The 27,960-nt window shown below is 36.9% G+C and overlaps 5 protein-coding genes across 7 annotated transcripts; 3 read left to right on the top strand and 2 right to left on the bottom strand.

Annotated features, from left to right (window-relative positions):
• Positions 1 to 48: 48 nt before the first annotated feature.
• Positions 49 to 3,553, bottom strand: LOC125203242 (probable ubiquitin-conjugating enzyme E2 33). Of its 2 annotated transcripts, none has more exons than XM_048101552.1 (10): positions 3,376 to 3,553; positions 2,347 to 2,463; positions 2,178 to 2,232; positions 1,607 to 1,645; positions 1,359 to 1,422; positions 1,199 to 1,260; positions 1,068 to 1,107; positions 954 to 981; positions 725 to 816; positions 49 to 495 (listed from the first exon to the last, which is right to left on the bottom strand). In XM_048101552.1, the coding sequence occupies exons 2-10, from the start codon at positions 2,401 to 2,403 to the stop codon at positions 219 to 221; spliced, it is 714 nt and encodes a 237-aa protein (XP_047957509.1). In that variant the 5' UTR covers positions 2,404 to 2,463; positions 3,376 to 3,553; the 3' UTR covers positions 49 to 218. The 2 variants fall into 2 exon arrangements, with proteins under 2 accessions (XP_047957509.1, XP_047957508.1); XM_048101551.1 differs by having other exon boundaries at positions 2,347 to 2,460; positions 3,376 to 3,552.
• Positions 3,554 to 4,588: 1,035 nt separating this feature from the next.
• Positions 4,589 to 8,464, bottom strand: LOC125207575. Its single transcript, XM_048106975.1, has 9 exons — positions 8,433 to 8,464; positions 8,162 to 8,283; positions 7,923 to 8,076; positions 6,542 to 6,794; positions 6,194 to 6,322; positions 6,071 to 6,120; positions 5,702 to 5,799; positions 5,341 to 5,628; positions 4,589 to 5,235 (listed from the first exon to the last, which is right to left on the bottom strand). The coding sequence occupies exons 2-9, from the start codon at positions 8,204 to 8,206 to the stop codon at positions 4,759 to 4,761; spliced, it is 1,494 nt and encodes a 497-aa protein (XP_047962932.1). The 5' UTR covers positions 8,207 to 8,283; positions 8,433 to 8,464; the 3' UTR covers positions 4,589 to 4,758.
• A 4,719-nt stretch (positions 8,465 to 13,183) lies between these two features.
• LOC125207357 (pectinesterase-like) lies at positions 13,184 to 17,203 on the top strand. Its single transcript, XM_048106656.1, has 3 exons — positions 13,184 to 13,708; positions 14,828 to 15,323; positions 16,338 to 17,203. Exons 1-3 carry the CDS (start codon positions 13,208 to 13,210, stop codon positions 17,027 to 17,029), a joined length of 1,689 nt encoding a protein of 562 aa, XP_047962613.1. The 5' UTR covers positions 13,184 to 13,207; the 3' UTR covers positions 17,030 to 17,203.
• A 1,170-nt stretch (positions 17,204 to 18,373) lies between these two features.
• LOC125207585 (alanine aminotransferase 2-like) lies at positions 18,374 to 22,645 on the top strand. The gene is made up of 15 exons (XM_048106986.1): positions 18,374 to 18,728; positions 19,477 to 19,527; positions 19,617 to 19,667; positions 19,932 to 19,997; positions 20,079 to 20,140; positions 20,366 to 20,444; positions 20,541 to 20,645; positions 20,740 to 20,850; positions 20,927 to 21,064; positions 21,142 to 21,216; positions 21,337 to 21,457; positions 21,550 to 21,704; positions 21,782 to 21,856; positions 22,009 to 22,212; positions 22,345 to 22,645. Exons 1-15 carry the CDS (start codon positions 18,477 to 18,479, stop codon positions 22,459 to 22,461), a joined length of 1,662 nt encoding a protein of 553 aa, XP_047962943.1. The 5' UTR covers positions 18,374 to 18,476; the 3' UTR covers positions 22,462 to 22,645.
• A 1,160-nt stretch (positions 22,646 to 23,805) lies between these two features.
• On the top strand, positions 23,806 to 26,453 carry LOC125203943 (proteasome subunit alpha type-5). Of its 2 annotated transcripts, none has more exons than XM_048102466.1 (10): positions 23,806 to 23,895; positions 24,003 to 24,040; positions 24,124 to 24,205; positions 24,327 to 24,407; positions 24,891 to 25,004; positions 25,077 to 25,178; positions 25,610 to 25,668; positions 25,822 to 25,924; positions 26,042 to 26,107; positions 26,203 to 26,453. In XM_048102466.1, the coding sequence occupies exons 2-10, from the start codon at positions 24,027 to 24,029 to the stop codon at positions 26,293 to 26,295; spliced, it is 714 nt and encodes a 237-aa protein (XP_047958423.1). In that variant the 5' UTR covers positions 23,806 to 23,895; positions 24,003 to 24,026; the 3' UTR covers positions 26,296 to 26,453. The 2 variants fall into 2 exon arrangements, with proteins under 2 accessions (XP_047958423.1, XP_047958424.1); XM_048102467.1 differs by having other exon boundaries at positions 23,827 to 23,885.
• The last annotated feature ends 1,507 nt before the right edge of the window (positions 26,454 to 27,960 follow it).

The following is a 27,960-nucleotide window of genomic DNA, read 5'->3' as shown; positions in this document are numbered from 1 at the left end:
ACGCACACAAAAAACGAAAAATGGGGCGGACGATTAAGAGTATGGAGATGGATACAAATCACATTTTCTTCATTTGCACGACCACTGTATAGGTCCTGTTTAGGTACATTAAGACTTATAAGATATCAAGTAATTTGACAGATTGCGACATCATTACAGATGCTAATATAACACCTAAATCACACTCAAAATATCCCTTTCAAGGTGGTCATATGTCATCAAAGTTGAAGCAGGGGCAGAGCCATTACGGCAGCAAAAATGCAAACAAGCATCAGCGACAGCCAGGTAGGGAAAGACCGGCGTTTCTGCTGGATATTCATCTCTTTCGGGACATCTATATTATTCTGGTCCACCTTGGATCCGCGTTTCTTTAAAGTGGGGCGGGGGTTTTCATCCCTGACGGGTTCTTGTGCTGCCTGATTTGCAGATTGCTCGCTTGCCAACTGTTGTTCGTATTTCTCTAGGTACTCTGGAAATAGTTTCCTAAAAGTTGGGCTGTTTTGAATGCAAAACAAGTAATTTATGTTTCTCACTAAATAGCAATATATTGGTGAATGAATTATCACATTCCCCTAAACATATGGTGGAGCAGTGCAGATTTAGCTAATGATTTACCAACAACAAATGAAATGAAATGAAAGTTACATGTGGCAACCTCCAATTCATCTTATGCAGACAAAGAAATGACGATAAAAGAGAAGCCATTGCTTTAAGTAAGACTTACTTTTTACAATTGAAAGCCAGAGAGGCACTTGCAAGCCTCTTTTTCTCCGCTTCTGTACTTGAGACACTGCCAGTGGTAGGGCTGTTATCCATCTGCAACAAAATAGGAGACAAACAGCACATGGTTGTAAATTTCGACTGTGGAAACTAGTTTAATATGTAAGGGATTAAATGTCAAACATATATAATAAAATGAACAAACTCTCCTCTACAAATAGTATGGAACCCACCATGAATGAGAGGAGCCCATTCAGTATGCTGCATAGAAATGGGAAAAATCAGCACAATATACTTGAATTTGGTAGAGAAAATGAAGTGCAATATTTTTCTCGACAACCCTTTACCTTGAGACAGACCACATGGGGTTCCAACTCTCAGGATGGTCTGAAAGGAAATCAAGCAAGAAGTGTGACACAAGAAAATGAGTACAAAAAACACGAGGAATAATATGCCTATTCAACCCCGAGTAACTTACAATCACTCATGGACAGGCACAACTTCTTTTGTGTCATAAAGCGTCCATTTGGAGTAGTCATGCTACAGAGAAAATAGAGAACATTCAGACTAAAATATTAAACAGTAGAGTTCCAGATCATGCCTAAAGCAGTACACATGGCATAATGTCAAAAACTTACGTGATCCCTGGAGGTTTAAATGGGTACTCTGGTGGAAACTTTATTTTTCCATAGTAATATCCACCTTGAATGGTCAGAGATTGTAATAGAAAATCAAAGACAATAATTTAGTACAAAGATATAAATCATTCAAGAGTTAAAAGAATTAGTAGTTCATCTGCAGATAAACATGATACACATGCAACCCATTTATAACTTTTATCCAGACTCGGACATGCTGAAGATGAAAAAAAGTTAAGAGCCAAAACCTGCAAAGGGTGTTCCTTGACTTCCCTCCAAAACATAATCTGATCACAGAATTAGGAAACAGAGCCATATCATTAGTAGATGAAACAGTCACAAGATATCATTAGAAGTTGAGAGCAAAATAATCAACATCAAAGGCTCTAAACTTCACGAGCATATAATTGAAAAGAAGAAACCCATCACACAGGAAATACCCTCTTCGTCTTTTCAACAGTCAGTACCATGAAGAACATCTTAGACAAGAATAAAAGATGGGAAATAACCTCCCATCAAGGCATCAACTAATATGATTCAGCAGGAAAATGTGGATGAGCAGCCATTATTAGCTGATCTTATAGTTTAACTATGTTACTTGTGGACAAGTAAATTTTGTCGAATGAATGAGAAATAAACTAATGTATATTCATGAGGGGAAAAAAAAACGAAAGCAAACAATGCTTATGAACATGTTTGTAATTTATATAGAGAGATAACAAGACCATGAAAATTCAGAAAGAGTTGGGAACCACATCCTGTTTAAAAATTATAAAAACATTGAGGTCAAATTAAATGAATAGGCCGGGAGAAACTCACGCCACTCAAGAATGTCATTTGGTAGAGGGCGTGCCACCACATTGGAGACAGGTTCCTGCATGTGACATTATTAGAATATACTTATAATACTAATGAAGTTCACTATAAAGAATACCCATAGCCTGATGCCTGAGATTTCAAACATTTCCAGAAGTTAAAGACAACTTACTTTACATAGGGCTCTATATTCCTTTTGGAGGCGCTTTAAACATGCTTTTTCGCCCATTTTAAGGTCACCTTGCAGGGGATATTGCTCTTGCCACTGTCTCTAATGGGTAGTTCACTGCTAAATGAAAGTTTATCTCTACAGTTAGAAAACATTTTTTCCCTTCCTTCTTTAAATTGCCAATAGGCGATAAGACTGACACTCTGTGAAATTTCTACAATAGGTGTTCCAAAGACAAGACAAATGAAGCAATTCCATGATAGACACAACAAAACAGAAGATCAAAATCAGATAGTACACATACAAAAAAACAGTTGCCAAATTGGAAGAATATCAAATTCAGATGCTTTCCATACATATACATACAAACCACGCACATTGTACAGTGTAGAGAAAAACCTTTAGTGCACTGGAGCATTTGGAAATATCGATAATTACACCAAACACCTATTTAAGGTATTATCCATTATTTTTAAGCAACCTGCTCCTACTCTCTAAATCCTCGTGATTTAGGACTAAGCCCCCGCTAACCCCCCTACCATCCTGATCAGTATTCAGCAAAAGTAATCACTATTCCTTGTAAGCATAGCTACATAACATAAGGAATCACAAAAGTTCAATCAATTGATGCACAGAATGGTGTTTACACAGCCTGAGACCAAATCAATGAGGAAATGTTCACAGCACCTTCTTCTCCACAATTACAATTGCTACAAAATCCAAAGATTGGTCAATGAATAAGCACATATTTTCCTAGAATCCAATCAACACCATAGCTCTTATTCCCCAACACTCCCGAACGAATATGCTGGCATTTCTAAAATTCGATGATTTGATTTCCCAATTTGATCTAGCCCCAATTTCGCACACAAACAGAACCAATTATCAATCAAAATCAGAAAATTACACAAATCGGTGATCTCCATCTCATTCTAGAATTGAAAAACAGTAAAATCTCAACCTAATTAGCAAACGAAACAAAAATCGAAAAATCAAAGCAGCCAAATACAGTAGCACATACTGAGTCCTTACCGGAGTTTGAAAACCACAAATTAAGCGAAAAATTGAACGAAAATCCTTCAACAGAATTCAACTTCCAGCTAAATTTTCAGCACGGATAATACAAATTCGATTAATTTTAAGAAATGATTCAACAAATCTGCGCGTTGAATTTGGGAGGAAGATAAACATTTGGGCTTTTAAATTGTGAATTTTTTTGGGGGGGAATGAAATGAAAAGACGATTATAGCCCTAGACGATTTGTAGAAGTTTAAATAGTTTGGTGAACTTTAAACATAACCCTTCAAGTTTAGTTAAATTCCATCCGGCCCCTAAACTTTACTACTTCATTCGCCATTAGTAGTCTCATTTATGGGTGGCGCGGGATTTTAAGAAATGTTAAGAAAAAAATGGATGGATAAAAAGTTGGTGAAATAAGGGTCCCACTTATATACTCCCTTCGTCCGCCATTAGGAGTCTCATTCATGGGCGACACGGGTTTTAAGAAATGTTAAGAAAAGTGGGTGGAAAAAAGTTAGTGGAATAGGGGTCTCACTTGTATATATTAGTTTTAAATGAAATGTGAGTGGAATGAGTTAGTGGAAGGTGGGACCCTATTACCATTTATGGTAAGAGTGAACCGGGACTCTTATTCGCGGACGGACTAAAATGGAAAAACGAGACTCTTATTTACAGACGGAGGGAATATATATTAATTTTAAATAAAATGTGAGTGAAATAAGTTAGTGGAAGGTGAGACCATATTACCATTTATGGTAAAAAGCGAACCGGGACTCCCATTCACGAACGTACTAAAATGAAAAAACGGGACTCCTATTCGCGGACAGAAGGAGTATTTTTTAATTTTGGTATATTTTGGTTTAAAATCTCAACATCAAGATTGTTAAAATGAATTTTGCAAGTAGCCGTTTTGGCATTTCAGTTGGGAAGAATCAATCAATTGCTCAAGCTTTGGTGAAGTGCAGATTCTATATACTCCCTCCGTTCCATAGAAATTGGCCCTTTACGGTTGGCACGGATTTTAATGCGTAATTTGGTAAAGTAGGAGAGAAGGAGAAAATGTAATTGAAATTGTGTGGTGGATGATAGCCCCATAAATGAAAAGTAAAAAAGAAGAGAAAAAGGTTACCATAAATAGATATGTGACTATTTGTATAGAACTGACGGAAAAAGAAATATGGTCAATTTCTACGGGACCGAGGGAGTATTTTGTTAGTATATGTACTTTTACTAAATGTGAGCCATGCTTGAATATATAATTAGTTGAACACAGCCAATTCAAAAGGAGAAAACAAAGAAAGAAACAAAAAAATTGATCTGACTATAATCACCTAAATAGTAGTACAAAAAAGCAAAAATTAGTAAAACTGAAGCAACCAGAAGTCCAGAACCATCTCATTCTTCCTTCTTGGCAGCTTCGTCTTTCTCTTTCCTCACATCCTCAACGAGCATGCGGAGAAGTGCTTCGCACACTTGAGACGCGTCTGCTTCTAATGGATCATCGTTCAACGATGAGTACACCATCCAGGCGTGGTCTAGCTTGCGCTCTGGCCTGACCACGATCGAGCCAGGAACCTCTGCATCGCGGCAAGTGACAAGCCCATCGCTCTTCTCACCGTACCTAATCTGAAGCAGCTGCGCGCAGGCAGCCATTGCAGCACCCAGAGGTACGATCACAGGCAGCGTTGTAGGTTGCCCAGAGAACATGGGGAGCTCTGCATGAGCAACACGAGATAATGTGGCCAAAACTGCAGGGGAGATCCTCGCCTCGGTGTGGAAGGAAACGACAGGCAGCTCCCTCGGTAATTGGTATTTCCTCAAGAACTCTTTCCTTTTCTCATAAGTCAAGTCTTCTAAAGCCTGCATATCGCCCTATATAACACGTGCAACATTAGCACAATGTTAAAGTGTTAAACCATACGAGCAAGCGTAGTGTAGCCTTCCAAATTCATAAAATCATACGTATAACTTCCATACCTTGATTACTTTACATATGAGGATCTCCATCAGCTTACGCATGTTTACATAATCGCCAAGTTGACCTTCTCGGAGGATATCAGAAGCGATTGGACTTCCACCGTATGGACTCTGCGCTAACGCTAATCCAGCAACCTTGTCTTTCAGTTCATCCCAATATATGGACAAAGCGGCCGCAGCATCTATTCCGCCTTTACTATGACCGAGCAGCAACACACGTTTCTTGGAACCCCAATATATTTCTTCTATATAGTCCTTAATCTCTTTGGCATTCTTTTCCACTGAAGCCTAAAACTTTACTTCGTCAAGGAACAGAAGAACTAAGAAGCACACAATGGACAGCACAATTAATCACACATACCTCACTGTGAATTTTGGCTATATGACAAGTGAGCCCCATCTTCAAAAAACTTGTCTTTGTGCTCATGAAATAAAGAGGACCGTGGTTGCTGAAGAGACCTAACGAACAGCGCAAAACTACAGTCAATATTGGCAATGTCCTCACAGATTTTATGATATAACAGCAAGAGAGAAGCTATCTTTATAGCCTTTTATACAGTATGAAATGTTGACAATGTCCTCACAGATTTCGTTCTCGACCAATTTTCCAACCATATAATAGAAACTGAAGATTCATCATTTTCTTTCATATATACGTGATATTGACACTGAACTGCTCGATTGCATTGAAATCAAGAGAAAGTGAATACAAGGAGAGAAACATCAGTACCTGGGACTAACAAGTAAATCATTGTGTTTGGCAACCGGTGCACACCATGTCTGATTCACAAGGCCAACACCCTGTTATAACGTTGGACTATGGGACTAACTTGTCAGATTTAAGACTAAATACCGTATTTCATCAAGTATTTCTGTAAATCTTTCAGTTCCATCTTCAACCGGTGGCATGTCTGGATCTTTTTGTAGCCAGCCAATATCATCGGCAGAGCCCTGAACTGTCCGCCTAACCTTTTCAATGAGGCTAGTAGCAGAGGAAAGTTAGAGAAATCAATTCCCGGAAGGAACAAGATAATATGGTAACAGAATATAATTGTAAAGCATCCAAGATAGCTATTTAGAAAGAATTTTAAAGGACAGTTGCAGATATTGGTTTTTAGCATGTCATGCCAATATACCGACTCCTAAGTGTCGTGTCCATAAATAAAAGATATATCCACAAGTGGGTTTAAACTATATGTACCCCTGAAAAATGGAACTGCCATTTGGGTTGGTATTTGCTGGCACAATCGCATTAGAATTTTGAGAAGACGCTCGACCCGAGCCCATAGTGATTGCACCATGGACTAACGGAGCATCAAATTCGGAAGCAGATAAATCATGTCCACTTGAAGAAACATTTCTGTTAGTTACTAAAGATCTGGTCTCTTCTATAGCATCTCCCGACACAAATTGAACCATTTCATTTCCAGGAGGTTCTTCAGATGCAGGGATTACTGCAATGAGCGTGGAAGCAAATGTGGCATCAGAGGAGAGTTTGACTAAGATATGTATACTGAACATAGCAACTATCTTATCTTTTGTGTTTTTGTTGAGAGAGGCATCTGAACAACAAGAAACATATAAAGATGGAGGAGCTGTCATCAAAGTAAAATCTTGCACGAAAAACTTACAAGAACTAACATGGGAATTTGTTACTACTAAACAAAAGATTAGTTCCGACCATTATCCATCTTAAAAGCTTAGCTTAAACAGACGATGCATCCTTCATCCCTCGACTCAAACTTCACACAAATCTCATAATTTGTCTAGCTCATGCTTCTAGCACGATATCGTATTCGAACACCATGCCTCCTTATTGAACATCAATTCTCAGTAAGGTTGCATCCCATCACAAAACATATTCTGAATCAACAGACAACATCCTAACACAAAATTTTGTCCAGTAAACATCATGAAATCAAGCAACCACGCTTCCCTGTCACTGAAATTCAACAATCAAACCCTAGCATTTAGCCCACATAGCATCCAGTTTCAAGATTTTCCTCCTAATGCAAACAAAAGATGAGCTAAAGAAAACAAAATTGAATCCCGACTTCCAACAGTTGAAATTCTAAAACATACAAGAACTAATTGAGTTGACCAAGGTAAGGGATAGCAAAATCACAAAACATGCGAATTTGTTACTACTAAACAAATGATTAGTTCCGGCCATTATCCATCTTAAAAGCTTAAACAGACGACGCATCCTTCATCCCCCGACTCAAACTTCACACAAATCTCATAATTTGTCTACCTCATGCTTCTAGCACGATATCGTATTCGAACACCATGCCTCCCCTTATTAAGCATCAATTCTCAGTAAGGTTGCATCCCATCACAAACATATACCGAATCAACAGATAACATCCTAACACAAAACCTTGTCTAGTGAACATCATAAAATCAAGCAACCACGCTTCCCTGTCACTGAAATTCAACAATCAAACCCTAGCATTTAGCCCACATAGCAACCAATTTCAAGATTTTCCTCCTAATGCAAACAAAATATGAGCTAAAGAAAACAAAATTGAATCCCAACTTCAACAGTTAAAATCCTAGGTCAATAGCGATTAAGAAATTACTTGAAATATCAGGGAAACAGCGGGTGAAAATCGACGTGGTTCCGGCGAGATACGCCGCCGCCTCATTCAGAGATGGCACTGAGCTAAATAATTGAGGAATCCCGGGACGATCGTCTCCCTCCGCCGCCGCGGCGCTTCCCTTTTTCATTGCAATCCAGAAACAAATGCAAATTATATTCGAAAGTATATCAATAACGAAAAAAAAAAACAATCTTTTTTTTAACAAAGGGGATAACTACCATAAGCGGTGCGCCCTCACCGCTATCGGAGCCTCTTTCTTCCATACCCAAGAGGGTTTTTCCTAAAATTGAAGGAGATGAGATTACGCAGCAAAGCCCCCTTTTTCCCAGATGATGATATGCTGCAAATATTCAAAGATTCTTATGTCTAGAGTTGAAATTCGAAGAAATTAATCATGGGGCGGATAAAGAATGTAGAAAATCGTTAACTGCCAAGCAATATTAACGATTTTCAGAAAAAAAATTAACAGAATGAAGGAATTTGAGAAACTTCTCCATGTGAGAGATTGTGTAGGTGGCCAAGAAAATGCTACCTGGGCAGGGTAACGACGTCGTTTCTCTATTCTAGTTTTCTTTTAGAGAGAAAATACTAGTAATAAATTATATTTTAAAAAAAAGAGTTCATCTTGATAAGCACAAATAAGAGTACATAAATATATCTATGTAGATAAAAGAAATAGAAAACAACTGGAGCTACTACACGTAGCTTTTGAGGGTAATTATAACTTTCATACGCATCAAAAGATTAATTAGTGTTTAAAATTAGTTCATTCCGTTAAAAATCATTAACACCGTTATTTTATCTTATTTTTCATCTTATTCACTCTAAAATTATCATTTAAAAATATTATTAGAATAGATAAATATCTTCACGAGAAGTTTGCATAACGAAATTGGGGTGGAAGAAGGTCATTTCGGTGCTGCAAGTCATCCAAAAACTAGCTACTATAGTTGTAGCAGCGCATTCATTTTTTTTTTACTATTTTTTTTAGAGAAAGAGATTGAATCTATGTGTGTTTGTCTCTGAAAAAAAAGGCTAAAATCAATTAAGAATAGGATAAAGGAAATAGAAAAAATTACATGGTCAGCTAGAAGGAGATGAATCATTTACTGAAATATTATAGTATACTATATGGAAATATTATAGTATACTGTATGACTTATATACGTTATCTTTTCAAAGATAACGTGGAATTGTTTGTGCATGCGTTCAGTTAGGGAGGATGAAAAATTCGTTGAAAATTATTTATATAGATTAGCTGCAATTATTTGCATATTTGTTGTGTGATAAGATGCCTATATGCAATGCACGAGGTATTATTTGAAGAAATAATATCAGTAAGAAATAATTTTGAAAAAAAATAAGATAAAAGTAACGGTGATAGTGGTTTTTTAACGGAATGTACTAATTCGAAATACTAGTCAAACTTGTTGTATGATATATGCTAATTTAAAACTATTTGTACTAATTTAAAACAGTGGTTAAACATTTTGTATGTAATAGTGTAATTACCCCAACTGTCTGAAGTTCATATTTTGTTGTATTTATTTATTAATTTTTCTCAATATGCATAGTTTTACTGTTCACGAAATATTTAGAGTTAGAAAACATTTTTTTAACTCTATGAGAGTTATGAACCACAAAATGGGGACTAGGAAAAAAGTCAAATATGACTAGTTTGGCCATACCAATGAGAATATATGGGAATGGCATAGGAAAAGAGTCAATAGTGACTAACGAGGATGCTGACACTTAGGAGGAATTGGTTGTATAGATTGTACTGAGATACTCATCTCAAATCAGTTAATAGGACAAATAGACAGTCTCACAATTTATTTCAACTTTTTTTTTTCTTTTAAACGTGTAGAGTGCAATGTGTACAAATTGTGTTATTTTGGCTACTCGTAACGATCATTTCATCTTTACGAGTATGCAATTCCCGTCTCGTCGAGCACCCGAGCTTCTATTCTTCCAACTGACCATGAGAAACATCCCAAATTCCTTTGCAAGCCCGATACCTTCTGCATGGAAAAAGTCATTCGAAATTGTAAATGTTAACAATTTAAATTGAACATTTAATAATTGAATCTTATTTCCTTAAGGAAATCCCATTAATGAGGCCGATAGCATCTACAAGCCCAAAGTCGATGCATTATTGATTAATGGGTCACGTTTGATAGGTAACATATTAGGGGCCTTTCAATTTGTTTAATTTGATGTGTGATTCAAATAAAAAAGTGGGCTAAAATTCACTATATTCTCATAATAATTTACACAAGTAGCCTAAAAAAACTATCAAATCTGATCAAATTTCGTTCCATTAAAAGTTGTCTGAAAATCATAAATATTGTTCTATAATTTCACGGGATTTAAATAAGCCGTTTTGGACTAAAAGCCAATTTTATAGAGCTTGTATAATGAAGAGGAATTCAACTCTAAAATATTGTTCGTACACACAAATAAAAAAATTTAAAATAAAAAGAATATAAATAGTCATTTTTAGGCTAAAGGGCAATTTTATAGAGTGTATAATTATTTTTGATATATCCATGAAATAAATAAAATACGTGACCAAATACAATGAAAACACGTAATTGTTTAGAACCCACAACCCATTTCAATCGAGGATCGAAAATTCTTCATATATATAATATATTCTTGAGTTCATTCGATTTGTGAGAAAAAAACTCAAACCCAAATAGGAATAATTTTTACAATAGAAACATGCCAATAAATTCGGGAATATATTAATACTTGATATATTATATTTTATATCTATATTCTATAAGCCGCATAGTCATAGATCTATAAATTACTATTAACACTTTCGAAAATTGGGTCTGTTTTTTATGATTTTTTTGAAATTTAAATTGCAAATTTATAATTAAAAGGTATACGGTCTTGCTTTAATCCATTTACACATTATGTAAGATGAGTCGAATAATTATCCGAATAAAGGAAATCCCCTTTATTAGTGGGCAGTGGCAAACGAATCCATTTAATTAATTCAACGTGTACCGTGATTGGTGCGACCAAAAAAGATAATAAAAAGATATAAAGACACAAATTTTCCTTAATAAAATATTGTCAACTTAATTGAATTGAGCAATTTTTATTAAATATCTAAAATTGATTACGTTTTTTTCAAACACAATAATTTCGATAATAATCAATTGGCCGATAATACAAAGTGGGGCTTTAGCATAAGTTGTTGTAGTGTATTGTAAATTAAATTTGTACCAATTAATCTGCTTAACTTAAACCATATAATAAATTTAATACATGATTATAACTATAGAGACACAGGATAAGACAACAGAAAATCATTAGCCAGGACTCAAAATATTGTCTAATAATTAATTAATACGTCTACAACTATTCACCTACCACATGCATGTGAAGGTTTGACTAAATGTCCTCAAAATACAATTAAATTAAAATTGAATAAAATTAAAACATATATTCTTTCAGCATACCATAGCTGTACACTTATCATACACATATCCAAAAAAAATTATTTATAAATCGGCTTGAAGAATAATGCATTTTTATAAGCCAATTTAACAATGCGAAGAATATATGGTAGTTACATACATAATATAGTGCCGAAAATGAGGCATTAAACAAAAGAAAGCCTACAAAAAAAATTATATTTACTTGATCATTTACATGGTGATTGATTTTAATTAAATTAATTTTTTTTTCAATTGATCAGTCGAATTCGAACTATCATACCGTTTTTGGTCATGATTAAAAGGTGTAGACGTCATTTTGATATTACTAAAACTAATTAATGATTGTATATTTTACTGTGATTTATTTTATTCATATAATTTGTAGATTATTCCATTTTTATAGTTCTTAAAAAGTGCGACGTTTCCAAATATAATCATAATCATGTTTCCCATAGGTAGTTTACTAGTAATAAATTACTACAATTTGCTGGAAAAGGGTTAAAAAGTAGTAATTGTTTATATTTAACAGCTAGTAAAAAAAGGTTATGTAAATTGTATAATATTATCAAGTAAATACTTTTATTAATCCATCATTTCATGACAACCAATCAACTAACAATAGGGTTATCATGAGGAATGTATTCGTTGTTATAATAAATATATTACCACATGGTCACACAGCTACAATAAATCAGAGATAAACTTTAAGCAAAATCTCACATAAAATATTTTTTGCTTGTCCTCAACATTCATAAAATTGCTAAGAGTCGATTAATTAATTATTTTCTTTGTTAATGAATTCTTTCACGAGTCGAATCAATCCTAATGTCCTAAATAACAAGAAATAACAAGAACTTTTTATTATTTGTGTTTTACGTCTGCAAAACTCTAAATTCCTCTCGAATTGTCAACGGGATTTGTTACCGCAGCTTTCAATTCTCCGAGCATTGGGTATTATCTCGCCGCCGATCTTGATAAGGGATCCGCACCCTTATCACAACCTAAACAATTATAAAAATTAAATTATTCTATTCGTTATCATCTTAAAATAATTAAAGGTGCATGTAGACGCTCTAACATGCATCCTACTCTATGATTTCTATTTTTATTTTAAATTGGCACATAAATGGACCACGTAACCATATATGATGTGCGTATGTTTCAATAATACATACTATATAAGATTTTATTTAGTAACCTATGTAGATTGTATTTCCTTTTTGTTCTTTCGATAATTCCAAACTTATAAGTACTATAAAATGTTTTGATGAGGCAATTATATTTCGACGAGCGGTGCTTGAATATATTTTATTTTCTAGTTAAAGAAAAGGAATTAACAACTAACAAACACAATTCAATTATCCAAATATCCACGTGTCATCTAAAATTGATATTGTCATCATACATGCATTGTATATCTTTTGAAATAATTCAAAGAATTTAAACCTCGCTATAATATTCTAAAGCTAGATTAAATTAATACTTACGTCATTTCTCTTTTTCAGTTAGTTATAACACTCATCATTTATAAAAAAATCAAACTTCGTCATATTTTGTTGATTAAATTCGATAAATTTTAAATTTTGTTTTCATAATCATAAAAATACAATGTATCCTAATCCTACTATAGAAAATATTACACGACTCTACACTAAACAATCCAATTCTCAAAATGGTCCATTGTATAAACTTTTTATACTATAATAAAATATTAGTATTAATAATTAAATATTAATCTTTAACATTATAAATTAAAGGTTCACTCATTCTCTCCATACCCCAAAATCCACTTTTCCAAATAAAAAAAAAATGTTACACTTTCAACAATTCTTCGCCGGAAAGTCATTTTCCGGCGAAAAAAAACTCCTCCTCGCCACAATCATACTCGCCGCTGCCGTGGCCGCCGCCGGCGACAGCGCCACCCTCAAAATCTCCGCCGCACACGCCCTCGCCCGATCCTCCTGCAGCGGCACATTGTACCCCGAGCTCTGCTACTCAGCCATCGCCGCCTCGATCGACGGCGGCAAGAAGGTGGAGTCCGGCAAGGACGTCATATTTCTGTCGCTGAACGTGACGATCGCCGCCGTGCAGCGCAACTACGCCGCCATCGGGAGGCTGATCGCCGACAATAAGAGCAACTTCACGAAGCGGGAGAAGTTGGCGTTGAACGACTGCCTCGAGACGCTAGACGAGACGCTAGACGAGCTCAAGACTGCCGTTAAGGAGCTCAACGAGTATCCTTTTAAGAAGTCGATCGAGGCTCATGTCGACGACCTCAAAACCCTACTCTCGTCCGCGATCACCAACCAAGTACGTTTTTTTTTTGGTAACTGCAACATTAAATTTTAAAAATCGACTAGGAACTCTGACACGTAACGTAGTCTAGTTCCTAAAATAGAAAGTTCAGCTCTCATATTTTATCAATCATGAGCCTATTTTTGGGGATTATAATTTACTTGAGATATCAATTTTTAAATTGATTTTAGATCAAAATTAGTTCACTTTAGTTATTGCCGACGGCCGAAATGATTTTATTTGTTGGGATATTAATGTTTATAACTATAGTGAAATTAATTCGCGCCTATATAAGTGGCGGCTAGTAATAAGAAATTAAATAATATAACGCACCTAACTTATAGCCATATCTTATTATAAATTTTCAAATAGGTTGAATATTGTTACAATTTAATGATGACCGCTTGAAAATGGTATAGTGACAAATTAGTTGACGTTAGTTACCAAAATATTAGTTTATTTCCAGCTGACATGCATATTATCAACTTACATCCATTTGAATCATGTTTCATTACGAAAACAATATTAAATTTGATATTCCCTGAATTATTAGACAGTTTTAATTGATTCGCAAATCTAAATTTATGCTAAATTAGAAAATCATCAATATTAAATTCAGATTCAATAATTACTCCCTCCGACCACGAAAATTCGTCCCGGTTTAACCGAACATGAGTTTTAAGAAATGTAATGGAAAGTGAGTTTAAAAAATTAATGGATTATGGGTTCTACTTTTATATATATTAGTTTTACACTAATAAAATGTGAGTATGAATGAGTTAGTGGAATATAGGGTCCACTAACAAAAAAAAAAGTGAAATGAGACAAATTTTGGGGGACGAACAGAAATAAAAAAATGGGACAAATTTTGGTGGACGGAGGAAGTATTAAACAACTTTTAATTTGAGTTGCAAAACCTAAATTTGATCAAATCTCAACGAATTTTCGAGTTATTATTCCAAATTATGAATTAAACTAAGATAAGTTTCCCTCTTTAATATTTCAACTCGTTTTTTTCTCCAACCATTTTCTTATTTTACCGATTTTACGTTTATTAAAATCTGTATCGTTCATTGCCAAGATATTTTTGCGTAACGATCTGACACAAAAAATTAATTTTATTTCTCAATTTAGGAGACCTGCCTAGACGGCTTCTCGTACAGCGACACAGACAAGCACGTACGAGAAGTCTTCATCGGGGGGCAGGTCGTTCGCGTCGAGAAGCTCTGCAGCAACTCGCTCGCGATGCTGACCAACATGACGCGGAAGGACATCGACGACGAGAGGAGGCTCCACGGCGGGAGGCGGCTCGCGGAGGGGGTGTGGCCGGAGTGGCTGTCGGCGGGGGATCGGCGGCTGCTGCAGTCCTCCGCCGTGACGCCGGACGCGGTGGTGGCGGCCGACGGCACCGGAGACTACAAGACGGTGGCGGAGGCCGTCGAGGCGGCGCCGGAGAAGAGCAAGACGAGGTATGTGATCAGGATCAAGGCCGGGGTTTACAAGGAGAACGTGGAGGTGCCGAAGAAGAAGACGAACATCATGTTCGTCGGCGATGGGCGGACCACCACCATCATCACCGCCAGTAAAAACGTTGTCGATGGAAGCACGACTTTTAAATCCGCTACAGTTGGTGAGTTACGGTTCTCGCTTTTTTGTTTGTTAGTCGCGTTTGATTTTTAATATTTTGCATGCATTATCATTTTTCACCGATTTTGGTTTTTCCTTTTTTCTTTTATGTTTCCACTTTACCATTATCATTTTTTTCTTCTTTTATATTTAGAATTACTCCATCCGTCTCAAATAATTTGGGACACTTTGACCCGGCACAGGTTTTAAGAAATCTAATGAAAAGTGAGTTGAAAAAGTTGGTGGTATGTAGGTCCTACTTTTAAAGTATTAGTTTTATAACAAAATGTGAGTAGGAATGAGTTAGTGGAATATGTGGTCCACTACAAAAAATGGTAAAAGTGAAATGAGACAAATTATGTGGGACGATCCGAAATGGAATACTGGGTCAAATTATATAGGACGGAGGAAGTAATATATACGTATATGCATGAATTGATAAAGTTGGACGCGCGCTGCGATTTCACTGCAGCAAGATCTGCCCCTCTATTGTCAACTGCACTGCTCCTGCGGGGTACGTTTCGACTTCATTCCTTTTTAGATTTAGGTGTTGACTAATTTATTTGTTGATGTGATGGATGTGATGTTTCATAAGTTAAATTACATGTTCTTCGCCTATTTCCCTCCTGTAGTTACGCTTTTAATTGACATTTACAACCCGGGCCCCACCTATTTCACCGACACAAAATATTTGATTGCTTTGTTTGTCTAACATAAATTAATAACTCTCCGTAATTTATGAAGTTCGCATTAGGAATTTAGGATAGATTTAAATCTTATTTTTTTTACTTAGATATAGTTATTTATGATAGGTTATGTGCATGTAAAATATTATGATGTCAACATCATGTATAGTCTAACGCTTATACATTATGATGTCATACTTTTGCATTTCAACTTGCTTTAATGCTTTAGACATTTTAGTTAATGACATTACTTTATGAAGTAGGTGATATCCATTTTTTAACAATTTTCTTGAAATAGCATCTAACATTTTTCAAATGTTGTTGGTTTGCAGCTGTGGTGGGAGAAAAGTTCTTGGCCCGAGACATCACATTCCAAAACACGGCGGGGCCCTCTAAGCACCAAGCCGTGGCGCTACGGGTCGGGTCGGATCTATCCGCTTTCTACAAATGCGACATATTAGCCTACCAAGACACGCTCTACGTCCACTCCAATCGTAATTTCTTCATAAATTGTCTCATAGCTGGCACGGTTGACTTTATTTTTGGCAACGCAGCCTCTGTGTTTCAAGATTGCGACATCCACGCCCGCCGCCCTAATTCAGGCCAGAAGAACATGTTCACGGCTCATGGCCGCACCGACCCAAACCAGAACACGGGCATCGTGATCCAAAAAAGTAGGATCGGTGCGACTTCTGACTTGCAATCCGTCCAGAAGAGCTTCCCCACGTATCTGGGACGGCCGTGGAAGGAATATTCTAGGACCATCATCATGCAGTCGTCCATAACGGACGTGATAGACCCGGTCGGGTGGCACGTGTGGAGTGGCGATTTTGCCCTTGACACTCTGACTTATAGAGAGTACCAAAACACTGGGGCCGGGGCATCCACGTCGGACAGGGTTGATTGGAAAGGGTACAAGGTGATCACGAGCACGGCCGAGGCGGAGGGCTACACGCCGGGGGAGTTCATCGCCGGTGGGAGTTGGTTGCCTTCAACTACTTTCCCTTATTCACTAGGGTTGTGATTATTGTGATTATTGTGTTTGAAATATTATTTGATGAGATTTGTTTCCATTATTGTGGCCCACATATATTGCCCATAACTAAAGGCTTTTTGAGTTGGATTAATAATCCTAAGTGTGTATTCACTTTTTAGTGGCGAAATTAAGAATAACTTGTATCTTGTGGATTGTCAAAAATGAGAGCAAGGCCCATCTTGGTATTGTAAAATTAATTGGAGTATGTTCCAACAGGCCATCAAACCAATATTTTTACAATGTGGACTTCTTTTGGCCCATCAAGGACCAATTTATGGTTAGTGATCTGATCATTTTTCACATCTCTATCAAAAACTATAAAAAATTAAATCAAATACTCTCCCGTCCCACATTTGGAGTCACTTAGGGTGTCTCCAACGGTGCCCTTCCCACTCGCCCATCGGGGACGGGCGCCATAGTGGGCTGGAAGGGCGCCCACGCCCGTCCTGAGTGCCCCTGCGATGGCCTCGCCCCTCAGCTCGACGTCCTACCTGACGGACGCCACTGTGGCGTGGGTAGGACGTCCCACCGATTTATTTATTTATTTATTTTTTAAAAAAACTCTATAAATACGGCTCGTGTCGAAATTTTAATTCTGTAAATTTTAATTTCGTAAATTTTAATTTTAATTGTGAATTTATTAATTTTATTGCGGGAAGTCCTAGTGGGAAGTCCTAGTGCAGTGGGAAGGGCTAGTGATGTGGCAGTGGAATGGGAAGGGCTAGTGCTGACGTGGCATGAGAAGGGCTAGTGGGAGGGGCGCCATCGGAGACACCCTTACTGTTATGGCTCGGGTGTTAAGAAAGAGTTGAAGTGTGTAATAAATGAAATTAGATGGTGGAGTGTGTAATAAATGAAGTGAGATGGTGGAGTTGGTTGAAGGTGGGTCCCTTTTGACTTTTGATTTTTGTTTTGATTTATTTTAACGTAGATAATGACATTTTTATGTAATTTTGATGAAGAATGAGGTAAAATTGTATGACCAAATATGAAAAATTATAAAAGTGACTCTTAAACTGTGACAGACTTTTATGGCAAAAAATGACTCTTAATCTAAAACGAGGGGAGTACAAAAATATTTGAGGTAGGATCATGTTTTAGTATGTAGTAAAAACGTTCTATGCATAAAAGTAATCACTCTTGTTTAGAGAGAGTTGCAATAAATTTCACAAATATTTTAATATAAAAACCACTATGATATTGATAGTAGTAGAACAAGGTTTTTTAACACACAGACTATCAATAGGAATATAACCAAAAGTGGGACCCAAATTGTAGGCCATATATAATTTCTTTTTTTAATATTAGAGGTGTAAAGTTTGGTGGGCAAGAAATCCATAAACAATTCATCACTCTTCGCCATCTGTGGCAAAAGAGATTAAATCTTTGGGCAGCTGCGGAAAAACCCAGCAAATCCCGTCACGCAAACTCCAAGATGAGGAAATTTGCCGCTGAAAAATCCAAAAATTTATTAGCCCACAGGAAATTCCTGGCTGGCGGTTTGCTGCATCCCACCGCTTCTTCTTCTTCACTCGTCTCGTCGCATTCACATCATAATCTGCTGCCTCATTCGTCGCTCCTCCTGCGTTTCCTGACCACTTCTGCTGCCAATCCCTCTGCCCCTTCTGAATCCATGTCTTCTGATTATTCCTCCACTCCTGTTAAGATTGATTCCATCAATCCCAAGGTGATTCTTTTGGGGGTTACCCTTATTTTTGTTTTTTGGTGTTTTTTTTGGTTTTGTTTTATTAATTGTGATTTGGAAATTGGGGGTGATTCTGAATTTGTGCCAATTTTTAGTTGAATTGACTTGTTGAGGTACAGTGAGCTTGATTAATTTGATTAGATTCTGCAGATTCTTGTTTAAATGAGCTTGTGGAATTTGGACTATCGCTTTCCACTAAAAAAGTGATCTTTTATCTATGTTAATTGGTTATGGTTTGAGTGCTAAGTGTTTCTTAGCTGAATTAGGTGATCTATGATTCTATATCCACTGTGTGACTGTGTGCAAAGAATGTGATACCATCTCTCAGATTTGTTCCCTTTTCTTTTCATATTAATTTGGGGGTGATTCTGAATTGGTGTCAATTTTTAGTTGAGTTGACTTTGTTTTTTTGTTGAGGTACAGTGAGCTGATCACTACTCTGAATCTGCTTTTATGGTTGATTAATTTGATTAGATTCTGCAGATTCTTGTTTTAACTGAGCTTGTGGAATTTGGACTATCACTTTCCACTGAAAAAGTAATCTTTTATCTATGTGAATTGGTTATGGTTTGAGTGCTAAGTGTTTCTTAGCTGAATTAGGTGATCTATGATTCTATATCCACTGTGTGACTGTGTGCAAAGAATGTGTTGCTTAGTGTCTCTGCATTTAATTGCTTTTTCAAATACTAATATTGGAGGAAAACTTGTAATAATTGAACTTCTTTACCAGGTTTTGGAGTGTGAGTATGCAGTCCGCGGTGAAATCGTGAACCTTGCCCAGGTAAACGAGTTCTCCCTCTATCGTTGCGATGCATCATCTCTTCTGTGAACTCTGAGCCTGGTTGTTATTTTATTTTTTCCTTTTGATAGAAATTGCAAGAAGATTTGAAGGTCAATCCGGATTCTCATCCTTTCGATGAGGTGAGTTGAGTTGCTTTGATGTGTGAAGTATGCTAGAAATTTGATCCACTTGTTGTATGAATTAAAAAGCGAGGATAGAATAAGTAGGATCTTCGAATTTTCTTGAATGTGTTTTTAGAGTATGATGTGATTTTTAGTGATTGTAGAAGCTTGCTTTGGTGATTATAATCTCCATGAAGGTTTCGGTGCTGTTACAGTTTACTAGAACCGCAATGACTTTGATCGAAAAACTGCTTTTGTTCATTTTCCTCATTGTTTCCGCAGATCATATACTGCAATATTGGAAACCCTCAATCTCTTGGCCAACAGCCAATCACCTTTTTCAGAGAGGTGCGTATACTGTAATGGTGTAACGAAGTTCAAAATTTTGTCGTTACTGTATTCAAAACATCATATAATCTCTTATTTCAGGTCCTTGCTTTATGTGATCATCCTGCCATTTTGGATAAAGGTGAAACACAGGGGATATTTAGGTAAATTTGTCAAAACTGCGTTTACCTAACATTTAATGGTTGGATTTGTTATGCTTTTAGAGTTTTTTAGTTGTTTGAGTTATGCGGCTGCCCTCTTCAAAGGATCTTGATATGTGTAGTTTCAACGAGATTTTAGCACTGTTTTTGTCGAATGTATATATGTGAAGCACTTAGTTTTGGTAGAATCTTCGATTTGCTAACAAAATCTATGTTGTGGATCGCTAGCGCTGATTCCATCGAGCGGGCATTTCAGATACTTGACCAGATTCCTGGACGAGCCACTGGAGCTTATAGCCACAGCCAGGTAATAACGGGCACTTTTGAGACCTAACTCACCAGATGAATCTATGGCTCGTGCACTGATGTATTGAAGTTTATCGTCTTGTACTCATCAAAATAGGGTGTCAAAGGCCTGCGCGACACAATATGCGCTGGCATTGAAGCTCGTGATGGATTCCCAGCTGATCCCAATGATATCTTCTTGACAGATGGTGCAAGCCCTGCGGTATTCACAAATCCTTGTATATCTATATTCTATCACCGTTGAGACGAAACGGGTACTGATTCTAGATGCAACGATGTCTGCATTTTATTTTCAGGTGCATATGATGATGCAGCTATTGATAAGATCGAAAAATGACGGCATCCTTTGTCCTATTCCTCAGTACCCTCTGTATTCCGCTTCGATTGCCCTGCATGGAGGCTCTCTCGTACGTTTCACATACTTTTTTTTTTCTAAAATGAAGGATGATAGAAAGTCATCACATCACTTTATTTGTCTCATAGGTTCCTTATTATCTCGACGAGGCAACAGGATGGGGTTTAGAAGTCTCTGATGTTAAGAAGCAATTGGAAACTGCAAGATCAAAGGGCATCGACGTCAGGGCTTTAGTTGTTATAAATCCAGGCAATCCCACCGGGCAGGTAAAAAATGGTTGATCCTCGTGTTTGTTCAATTTAATCAATGCTCGCGATTCACATATTTATCGCTTTCTCTGAAGGTTTTGGCTGAGAGCAACCAACAGCAAATTGTCGAGTTCTGCAAGAAGGAAGGACTCGTTCTTTTGGCCGATGAGGTGACTTTGTTATTCATATCTTAATTAACTTCTCGTCAACTTTTACACGCATGATTGGGCTGAAAACAATGAACTTCAGATAAAAATAGTCATTTGCTGATGTGGGCCATGCCTCTGCAGGTATACCAAGAAAATGTATACGTGCCCGACAAACATTTTCACTCGTTCAAGAAAGTTGCACGTTCCATGGGCTACGGGGAGAAAGATATTTCCTTAGTTTCATTCCAATCCGTGTCGAAAGGTACGACAACAAGCACCCCTAGTATCGTGATTGTGATATTCTAAGGTGCTTTCTCAATGAAGTAGTTGAATATTTTTGCTCGATGCTCCCAGGTTACTACGGAGAATGTGGGAAACGAGGAGGTTACATGGAAGTAACTGGTTTCGCTCCCGAGATAAGGGAGCAGATGTACAAACTAGCATCAGTTAATCTTTGCTCTAACATATCCGGTCAGATTCTTGCAAGCCTCGTCATGAGCCCACCAAAGGTTAGTACTTTTCGCAACATCTCAGCTCGATTTCATGTGCGCCATGTATCGAGAAGTTCATATTTGATGCAATGCAGGTCGGTGATGAATCGTATGAATCTTACACCGCTGAGAGAGATGCAATTTTATCCTCCCTAGCGAGACGGGCCAAGGTTAGCCCTTCCTCTCGAACCTTAGTAATGAAACATCAATGAAAACCTGAACGAAACACAAGCAAAAAAATGAAATGCGAATAAAACTTGCAAGTATCGATTGAAAGAGGCGTAAAGATTCGATTTTTAACTCGATTTTTGTGCATTTTCAGACTCTTGAAGATGCACTGAATAGTTTGGAAGGAGTAACCTGCAACCGGGCCGAAGGAGCAATGTATCTGTTCCCTCGCATTGCCTTGCCAAACAAAGCAATCGAAGCTGCAAAGGCGGTGAAATCTGCCCCAGACGCATTCTATGCCCGTCGCCTCCTCAATGCCACCGGAGTGGTAGTCGTTCCTGGTTCTGGCTTCGGACAGGTAACAACCAGTAACTCGACTTATCTTAAATTGAGTATATGTTCGATTGAGTATACGGATCAAAATTGTCCATGAAATTTCCAAACCAACGTGACATCGAATAGCAATGATGATGCACCTGTCTCGTTGTAGGTTCCCGGCACGTGGCATTTCAGATGCACGATTTTACCTCAAGAGGACAGGATTCCAGCCATCGTGTCTCGCCTCACGGAGTTTCACCAAGCGTTCATGAACGAGTATCGCGACTGAGCAACGCTCGGTAGTTCGAATTCTACGCACCAAGGTTATGTCTGTACAATTTAGGACCATACAAAAATGGTTTTGGTGAGCTAGATTTGGGTAGCTCAACATTATATCTTGGAATTTTGGGTTCATAAATTGGTTGTTTCTTGACTCACAATAATAAATGAATTCGACTTGGATGTTTGATATTTTTCTTTATCTTGGAAATATCGATTCATGTTTGAATTTGTTCGGTATTTTCTCTTTTTTTGCCTATGGCGGATTTTTTTTTGTTCATCTTTAGTAACTAAATTTTACTACATACTACTAGTAATTTATTCTACTCACATTGTAAAATATAAAACATTAATTAACATTTAACTAACTTTATACTGCATATGGTTATTTTATTCATTACACATTTTTAAAAATCCTATCAAATCAAAGTAGGACTCTAAGTTGGCGAAGAAAGTATATATAATGATGCTAAGAATGTGTTAAAAATTTTAACTAATTTTTTCATTCATATAGTTATTTCATCCATATAGTAGTGATATTATGATAGATTCAATAAAATTAAGATGTGTAATATTATGAGAGATTCAATAAATTAAAAGTATTAAATATTTTACTTCGGTAAAGTCAAGATTTGTAAAATTATGATAGAATCAAAATTACTAGAAATTTTGATTTATACTCCCACCTTTCGATTCAAGTTGCAAAATAGTATGCTCCCACCTTTCGATTAAAATGACTCATTTTTCTTTTCCTAACCTCCTATTCATGCAGACATGTCCAAGATTTATCGAACCGACGGTTAAAATCGAAACTGTAACCGCCGATTACGATTCCGAACCGAAACCGTGAGAATTTATCCGAACCGAAACCATCGATTTTTAAACTGGTTTAAAAATTTTCAAACTGAAACCGTATCGGAACCGCGAAAAACCGCCGGAAAACCGTGAAACCAAGCCAGAACTGCAAAAAACCGACGGTTTAAAATCGTAAAAAAAACGCCGGAAAATTGCCGGTTCGGAACCGAAATCGAAACCCGCGGTTTTGGAACCAGAACCGTAACCGCGAAACACCCTCGGGGTTCGTTTCTGATTCGACAATTTCTAAAATCGGAACCAGCAGTTCCGAACCGTAACCGCCGGTTTCGGAACCGTGGCCACGTCTATATCCATATATTTCCTAAATATAGAAACATTTTTTCTCCACTTTAATCGTGACGACAGCAGTATTAACTAGGCCCAGGCCCAGGCCCAGTAGCTCCCAAATATATCACAAACGGGCTTTTTAGCCCAAACCCAAACCCAAACCCGGGTAGCTCTTCCGGGTAACCCGAATATCATCTCATTTTTTCTTGCTTCACACGAAGGAGAAAAGCTCAGTTGCAGAAATATAAAACTGAAATCCACTCCGAATTAATCACAATCCAAATTCATTTGGTGAGCTAAGGTTTGTCGGATTTAGATCCGTTTCAAGTTTTTTCTTCTGCTAAAATCGTTATTGTGAGAACGCACTTGATTCATCGAAATTTAGCTGTTGATTTGATCTGTTTGCAGGAAAGTTTGGGGTCGGAATCGAAAATGTTTCTCACAAGGTAATGAGGATGAGATTTTTAGGGTTTCACTGAGGTTTTTGAGCTGATTTATTGTGATTTGAGTTTTTTTAATAAAATTTTAGGACTGAGTATGATAGAGGAGTCAATACTTTCTCCCCTGAAGGGCGATTGTTTCAAGTTGAATATGCAATTGAGGCGATTAAGGTATTATTATGCTGATTTGAATCCGCCAATTGTGTTTCTGAGAATCATTTGTGTGTGTGTGTGTGTGTGTGTGTGTGTGTAATTTTTGAATAAAGAAGGTTGTTTTTGTGCATTCCTTTAGTTGGGTTCAACTGCAATTGGTGTAAAGACTAAGGAAGGAGTTGTTCTTGCTGTCGAGAAGCGGATTACCTCCCCGCTGCTGGTATGTTTAGCATCCTTTGTAATGACCAAGGAAGGAATCATTGTTTAGGAGCTTGAGTTTTAGCTAATTTGAGCTTATACTATTATCATTATGTGAATAATATAGATGAAAATAAGAAGTGTATATTGTAAATTATTGAATGGTTGAAGGAGTCAGCTGTTTTTTAGGCTCTGTCGATCGACATGACATGGCATTTTCGTTATAAAATGATGTTGGCTGGCCGTATTTGTCTTCGGTGAAACGTGAATTAGATTTGTTATGTGTAGTAGTAGCATTGAGGTAAAGAATGATGAAGGGAGAATAGTGAAACATCAAATGATACTGGCGAAAGCTTTAGCTTACTCCACTATCTAATCTTGCTTGAATGCGTTTTTTACACGCTTTTTGAAAACCAGGTTGGATTTTTTTTTGTTTTTTGAGGCTTTCTATGATGATTGGTGATCTATACTTATTTGAATGGATTTCACATTTTACTGCTCATAGGAGCCGAGCAGTGTGGAGAAAATTATGGAAATTGATGAACATATAGGGTGTGCCATGAGTGGCTTAATTGCTGATGCCCGCACACTGGTTGAACATGCACGAGTTGAAACTCAGGTACTCTTCAGTTCACAATCCTATCGTGATTTGGTTTCTTAGTTGTTAACTTGAATCTCTTGTTTCCTCCAGAACCACAGATTCTCTTACGGTGAGCCGATGACTGTTGAGTCTACTACTCAAGCCCTTTGTGATCTTGCTCTACGATTTGGTGAAGGTGATGAAGAATCAATGGTTAGTCTCTTAACTTACAAGTTTCATACATATATCTTGATTTATATTAAGAATTGTAGCTATCTGTAAATCCGGGAATCCCCAAGGTAGTGCAGTGTTCAAAATTCATTGCTCCTTACATAAATCTTCTTGATGATGCCAAAATCTTAGAGTTGAATGCTAAATTACTTTCTTTACTATATCACCGGAGACATTGTTATTACTAGTTAGATCTTCTTGAGCTGTTTGTTTCACGCTTCTATCTTGTCATTTCAATGCCTTTCAACAGTATAAATGCCTATAGTTTTATGTGTCATGAAAGTTCAGTGTTTGATATGAGGAAGTACTTGTGTCAAAGTGTTCTCGATCCTGCCAGGCTCTACTTCAGTGCAAATTAAGTTACAAATCATATGCTTGTGCTTTTCTTATTTTTGTATCTCTGTTTCGTGCAGTCCAGACCTTTTGGCGTATCTCTTCTCATTGCTGGTCATGATGAGAATGGCCCTTGCCTGTAAGTATTGTTTTTATTCAATTAGGATCAAGCTTATATGGCCTTTGCGAAAGCTGATGCTGCTTGTAAAGTGGTTGTGCCACTCTACACTTGCTAACTGAGATGAATATAGCTCTCCTTCATTACAACTTACACAAATTGCGTTACACACAGGTACTACACCGACCCATCGGGCACTTTCTGGCAATGCAATGCAAAAGCCATCGGGTCAGGTTCTGAAGGTGCAGACAGCTCTTTGCAGGAGCAGTATAACAAGGTATCTAATTCTTCCCCATTTTACATCTAAGCAATGATAAATCCCAGAAACACAATTATCTGCTCAATTGGTTATCAAGATTTCTTTCGTTACATGATTCATTCGTCATGCTTGCAGGAACTGACCCTCAAGGAAGCTGAAACCATCGCACTCTCCATTCTGAAGCAAGTCATGGAGGAGAAGGTAATAACTATGTATACTACTTTCTCATCAGTTTCTTCGAATAAGCTTCCCTCTCTCACGTATTGTTTCTCGATCGCCACGTCATTTGGTCTCAGGTGACGGCCAACAATGTCGATATTGCTAAGGTTTCGCCAAAATACCATCTCTACTCCCCCTCAGAAGTTGAAGAAGTCATCAGCCGCCTATGAGGATAGGGATTGGTCTGTTTCTGATGGCTTTTCTATTGTTGCAATAAGTTAGTTTTAAACCTTTATTTTCCCTTTTTCACTTCAATGTTCTTGTGACTTTTTATTTTTGGGGTTACATTGTGATCTTACATTTCTAAAATCAAAACTTTACTTTTTCATATCAATCTAAAATTTAAGAATCAACTAAGCTAGATTTGGTATTTATATTTTATATCAATTTAAGTGTGTATGCATCTTGTTTATTGTATAATACTCACATTTTGTTACTCCTATAAGATTACCAAAACATGAAAAGCAAACAAAAACGAAAATTCAATAATTATTAGAATAAAGTGTGGAATGGTGAAGACTAGTCTGAACTGAATTTTAGAAAATTCATGCATGTAAAATAATATCACCATTTTATTAATTATTCAAAGAACCCCACCTTTTTTGCTATGTTTTTGTTGCATGAAATGCATATTACTAAATGCCATCATATTTTATCAACACTAAGCAAAAAAAATATATACTCACTCCTCTCTCTATAGTAGATTATTTCTATTTGGCACATAATTTTAAAAATTGTGGTAAAAATGAGTTAAAAGAAGAGAAAATAAAGTAGGAAAAGAAAAAAATGTATAGAAATAATGAGAGAATAAAGTGAACGAGAATAAAATAAAAGATAAAAAAATAAGTAGTTTTTTGCAAAAAGAAAAAAAAATTGACTTAACTAAAGTTTGACAACACAAAGAAATACGACTTAGCTGCATATAGACATGCCACGGTTCGTAAACCGGCGGTTCCGGTTTCGGGAAATGTGGAACCGGAACCGAACCGTGAGGCTATTTCAAGGTTCCGGTTTCGGTTCGAAAACCGGCGGTTCCGGTTCCGGTTTGGTACCGTCGGTTTTCCGGTGATCTTTTACGGTTTTTCACGGTTTCGAACCGCCAGTTTCCGGTAGTTTTTCGCGGTTCCGGCTCGGTTTCACGGTTTTTCACTATTTCGGTTCGTTAAATTTAAAACCGAAACTAGCCCACGGTTCAAAATATGGCGGTTTCGGTTCAAGAAAAAAGTCACGGTTCCGGTTCCACGGTTAACCGCCGGAACCGAAAACCTTAAGCATCTGTAGGTGCACAGAGAGATATCGGGGGAGTACAAATCACCATGCAATATCAAGAAAACATAGTGTGTGAGAGAGAGAAAAGAGATTTTTATCTTGTCCAAAAGACCAAACAATCCATGCAGGAAATGCAGCCTTTTGATATATCAAAAGGTGGAAAAAAAGCAAAAAAGAAAATACTAGAGAGTATAGTATTAGTAGTAGTGATATGATGACTGCAGCTTTAAAGCTTTACAATCTTCATACGTAAAGATTTGCAGAAATATCGATTGCTCCTACTATTATCCAAACCCCTTCTTCTTGTCATTTTCTCCATTTTTCACTGTGTGAGCTGTGTTTTTCTTGCAATGCAACACATCTAGAAATTGCTTTTTACATTTAGAACCTGTTTTCAATAGCTTTTCCTTTCTCCTTTCCCAATTAAAGATCATTTTAGGAACTTATCATTGTAAAATAATCGAATGAAATAGTATTTCAAATAAAATAATTGGGTTTCTTTACCTTATTTTTAATAATAGTAGTGTAGTACTCCATCCGTCCCCTATAATTCGTCACTATTTGAC

The sequence above is a fragment of the Salvia hispanica genome, chromosome 2 (genome assembly GCF_023119035.1).
Source record: "Salvia hispanica cultivar TCC Black 2014 chromosome 2, UniMelb_Shisp_WGS_1.0, whole genome shotgun sequence".
NCBI lineage: Eukaryota > Viridiplantae > Streptophyta > Magnoliopsida > Lamiales > Lamiaceae > Salvia > Salvia hispanica.
The sequence above is the reverse complement of the archived record's forward strand: the minus strand, read 5'-3'. Positions and strand labels throughout refer to the sequence as shown.

Excerpts from the sequence above, each read along its gene's own strand:
- LOC125203242 (XM_048101552.1), bottom strand. The coding sequence starts at position 2,403 with ATGGGCGAAAAAGCATGTTTAAAGCGCCTCCAAAAGGAATATAGAGCC. Across the intron at positions 982-1,067 it reads CCCATGTGGTCTGTCTCAAG|CATACTGAATGGGCTCCTCT; the intron begins GTAAAGGGTTGT and ends ATTTCTATGCAG. Across the intron at positions 496-724 it reads CTGGCTTTCAATTGTAAAAA|CCCAACTTTTAGGAAACTAT; the intron begins GTAAGTCTTACT and ends CATTCAAAACAG.
- LOC125207575 (XM_048106975.1), bottom strand. The coding sequence starts at position 8,206 with ATGGAAGAAAGAGGCTCCGATAGCGGTGAGGGCGCACCGCTTATG. Across the intron at positions 8,077-8,161 it reads GTGAGGGCGCACCGCTTATG|ATTGCAATGAAAAAGGGAAG; the intron begins GTAGTTATCCCC and ends ATTTGTTTCTGG. Across the intron at positions 5,800-6,070 it reads GATTTACTTGTTAGTCCCAG|GTCTCTTCAGCAACCACGGT; the intron begins GTACTGATGTTT and ends GCTGTTCGTTAG.
- LOC125207357 (XM_048106656.1), top strand. The coding sequence starts at position 13,208 with ATGTTACACTTTCAACAATTCTTCGCCGGAAAGTCATTTTCCGGCGAA. Across the intron at positions 13,709-14,827 it reads CGTCCGCGATCACCAACCAA|GAGACCTGCCTAGACGGCTT; the intron begins GTACGTTTTTTT and ends TTCTCAATTTAG. Across the intron at positions 15,324-16,337 it reads TTTTAAATCCGCTACAGTTG|CTGTGGTGGGAGAAAAGTTC; the intron begins GTGAGTTACGGT and ends GTTGGTTTGCAG.
- LOC125207585 (XM_048106986.1), top strand. The coding sequence starts at position 18,477 with ATGAGGAAATTTGCCGCTGAAAAATCCAAAAATTTATTAGCCCACAGG. Across the intron at positions 21,217-21,336 it reads TCGTTCTTTTGGCCGATGAG|GTATACCAAGAAAATGTATA; the intron begins GTGACTTTGTTA and ends ATGCCTCTGCAG. Across the intron at positions 22,213-22,344 it reads CTGGTTCTGGCTTCGGACAG|GTTCCCGGCACGTGGCATTT; the intron begins GTAACAACCAGT and ends GTCTCGTTGTAG.
- LOC125203943 (XM_048102466.1), top strand. Across the intron at positions 24,408-24,890 it reads GGATTACCTCCCCGCTGCTG|GAGCCGAGCAGTGTGGAGAA; the intron begins GTATGTTTAGCA and ends TACTGCTCATAG. Across the intron at positions 25,179-25,609 it reads AAGGTGATGAAGAATCAATG|TCCAGACCTTTTGGCGTATC; the intron begins GTTAGTCTCTTA and ends TGTTTCGTGCAG.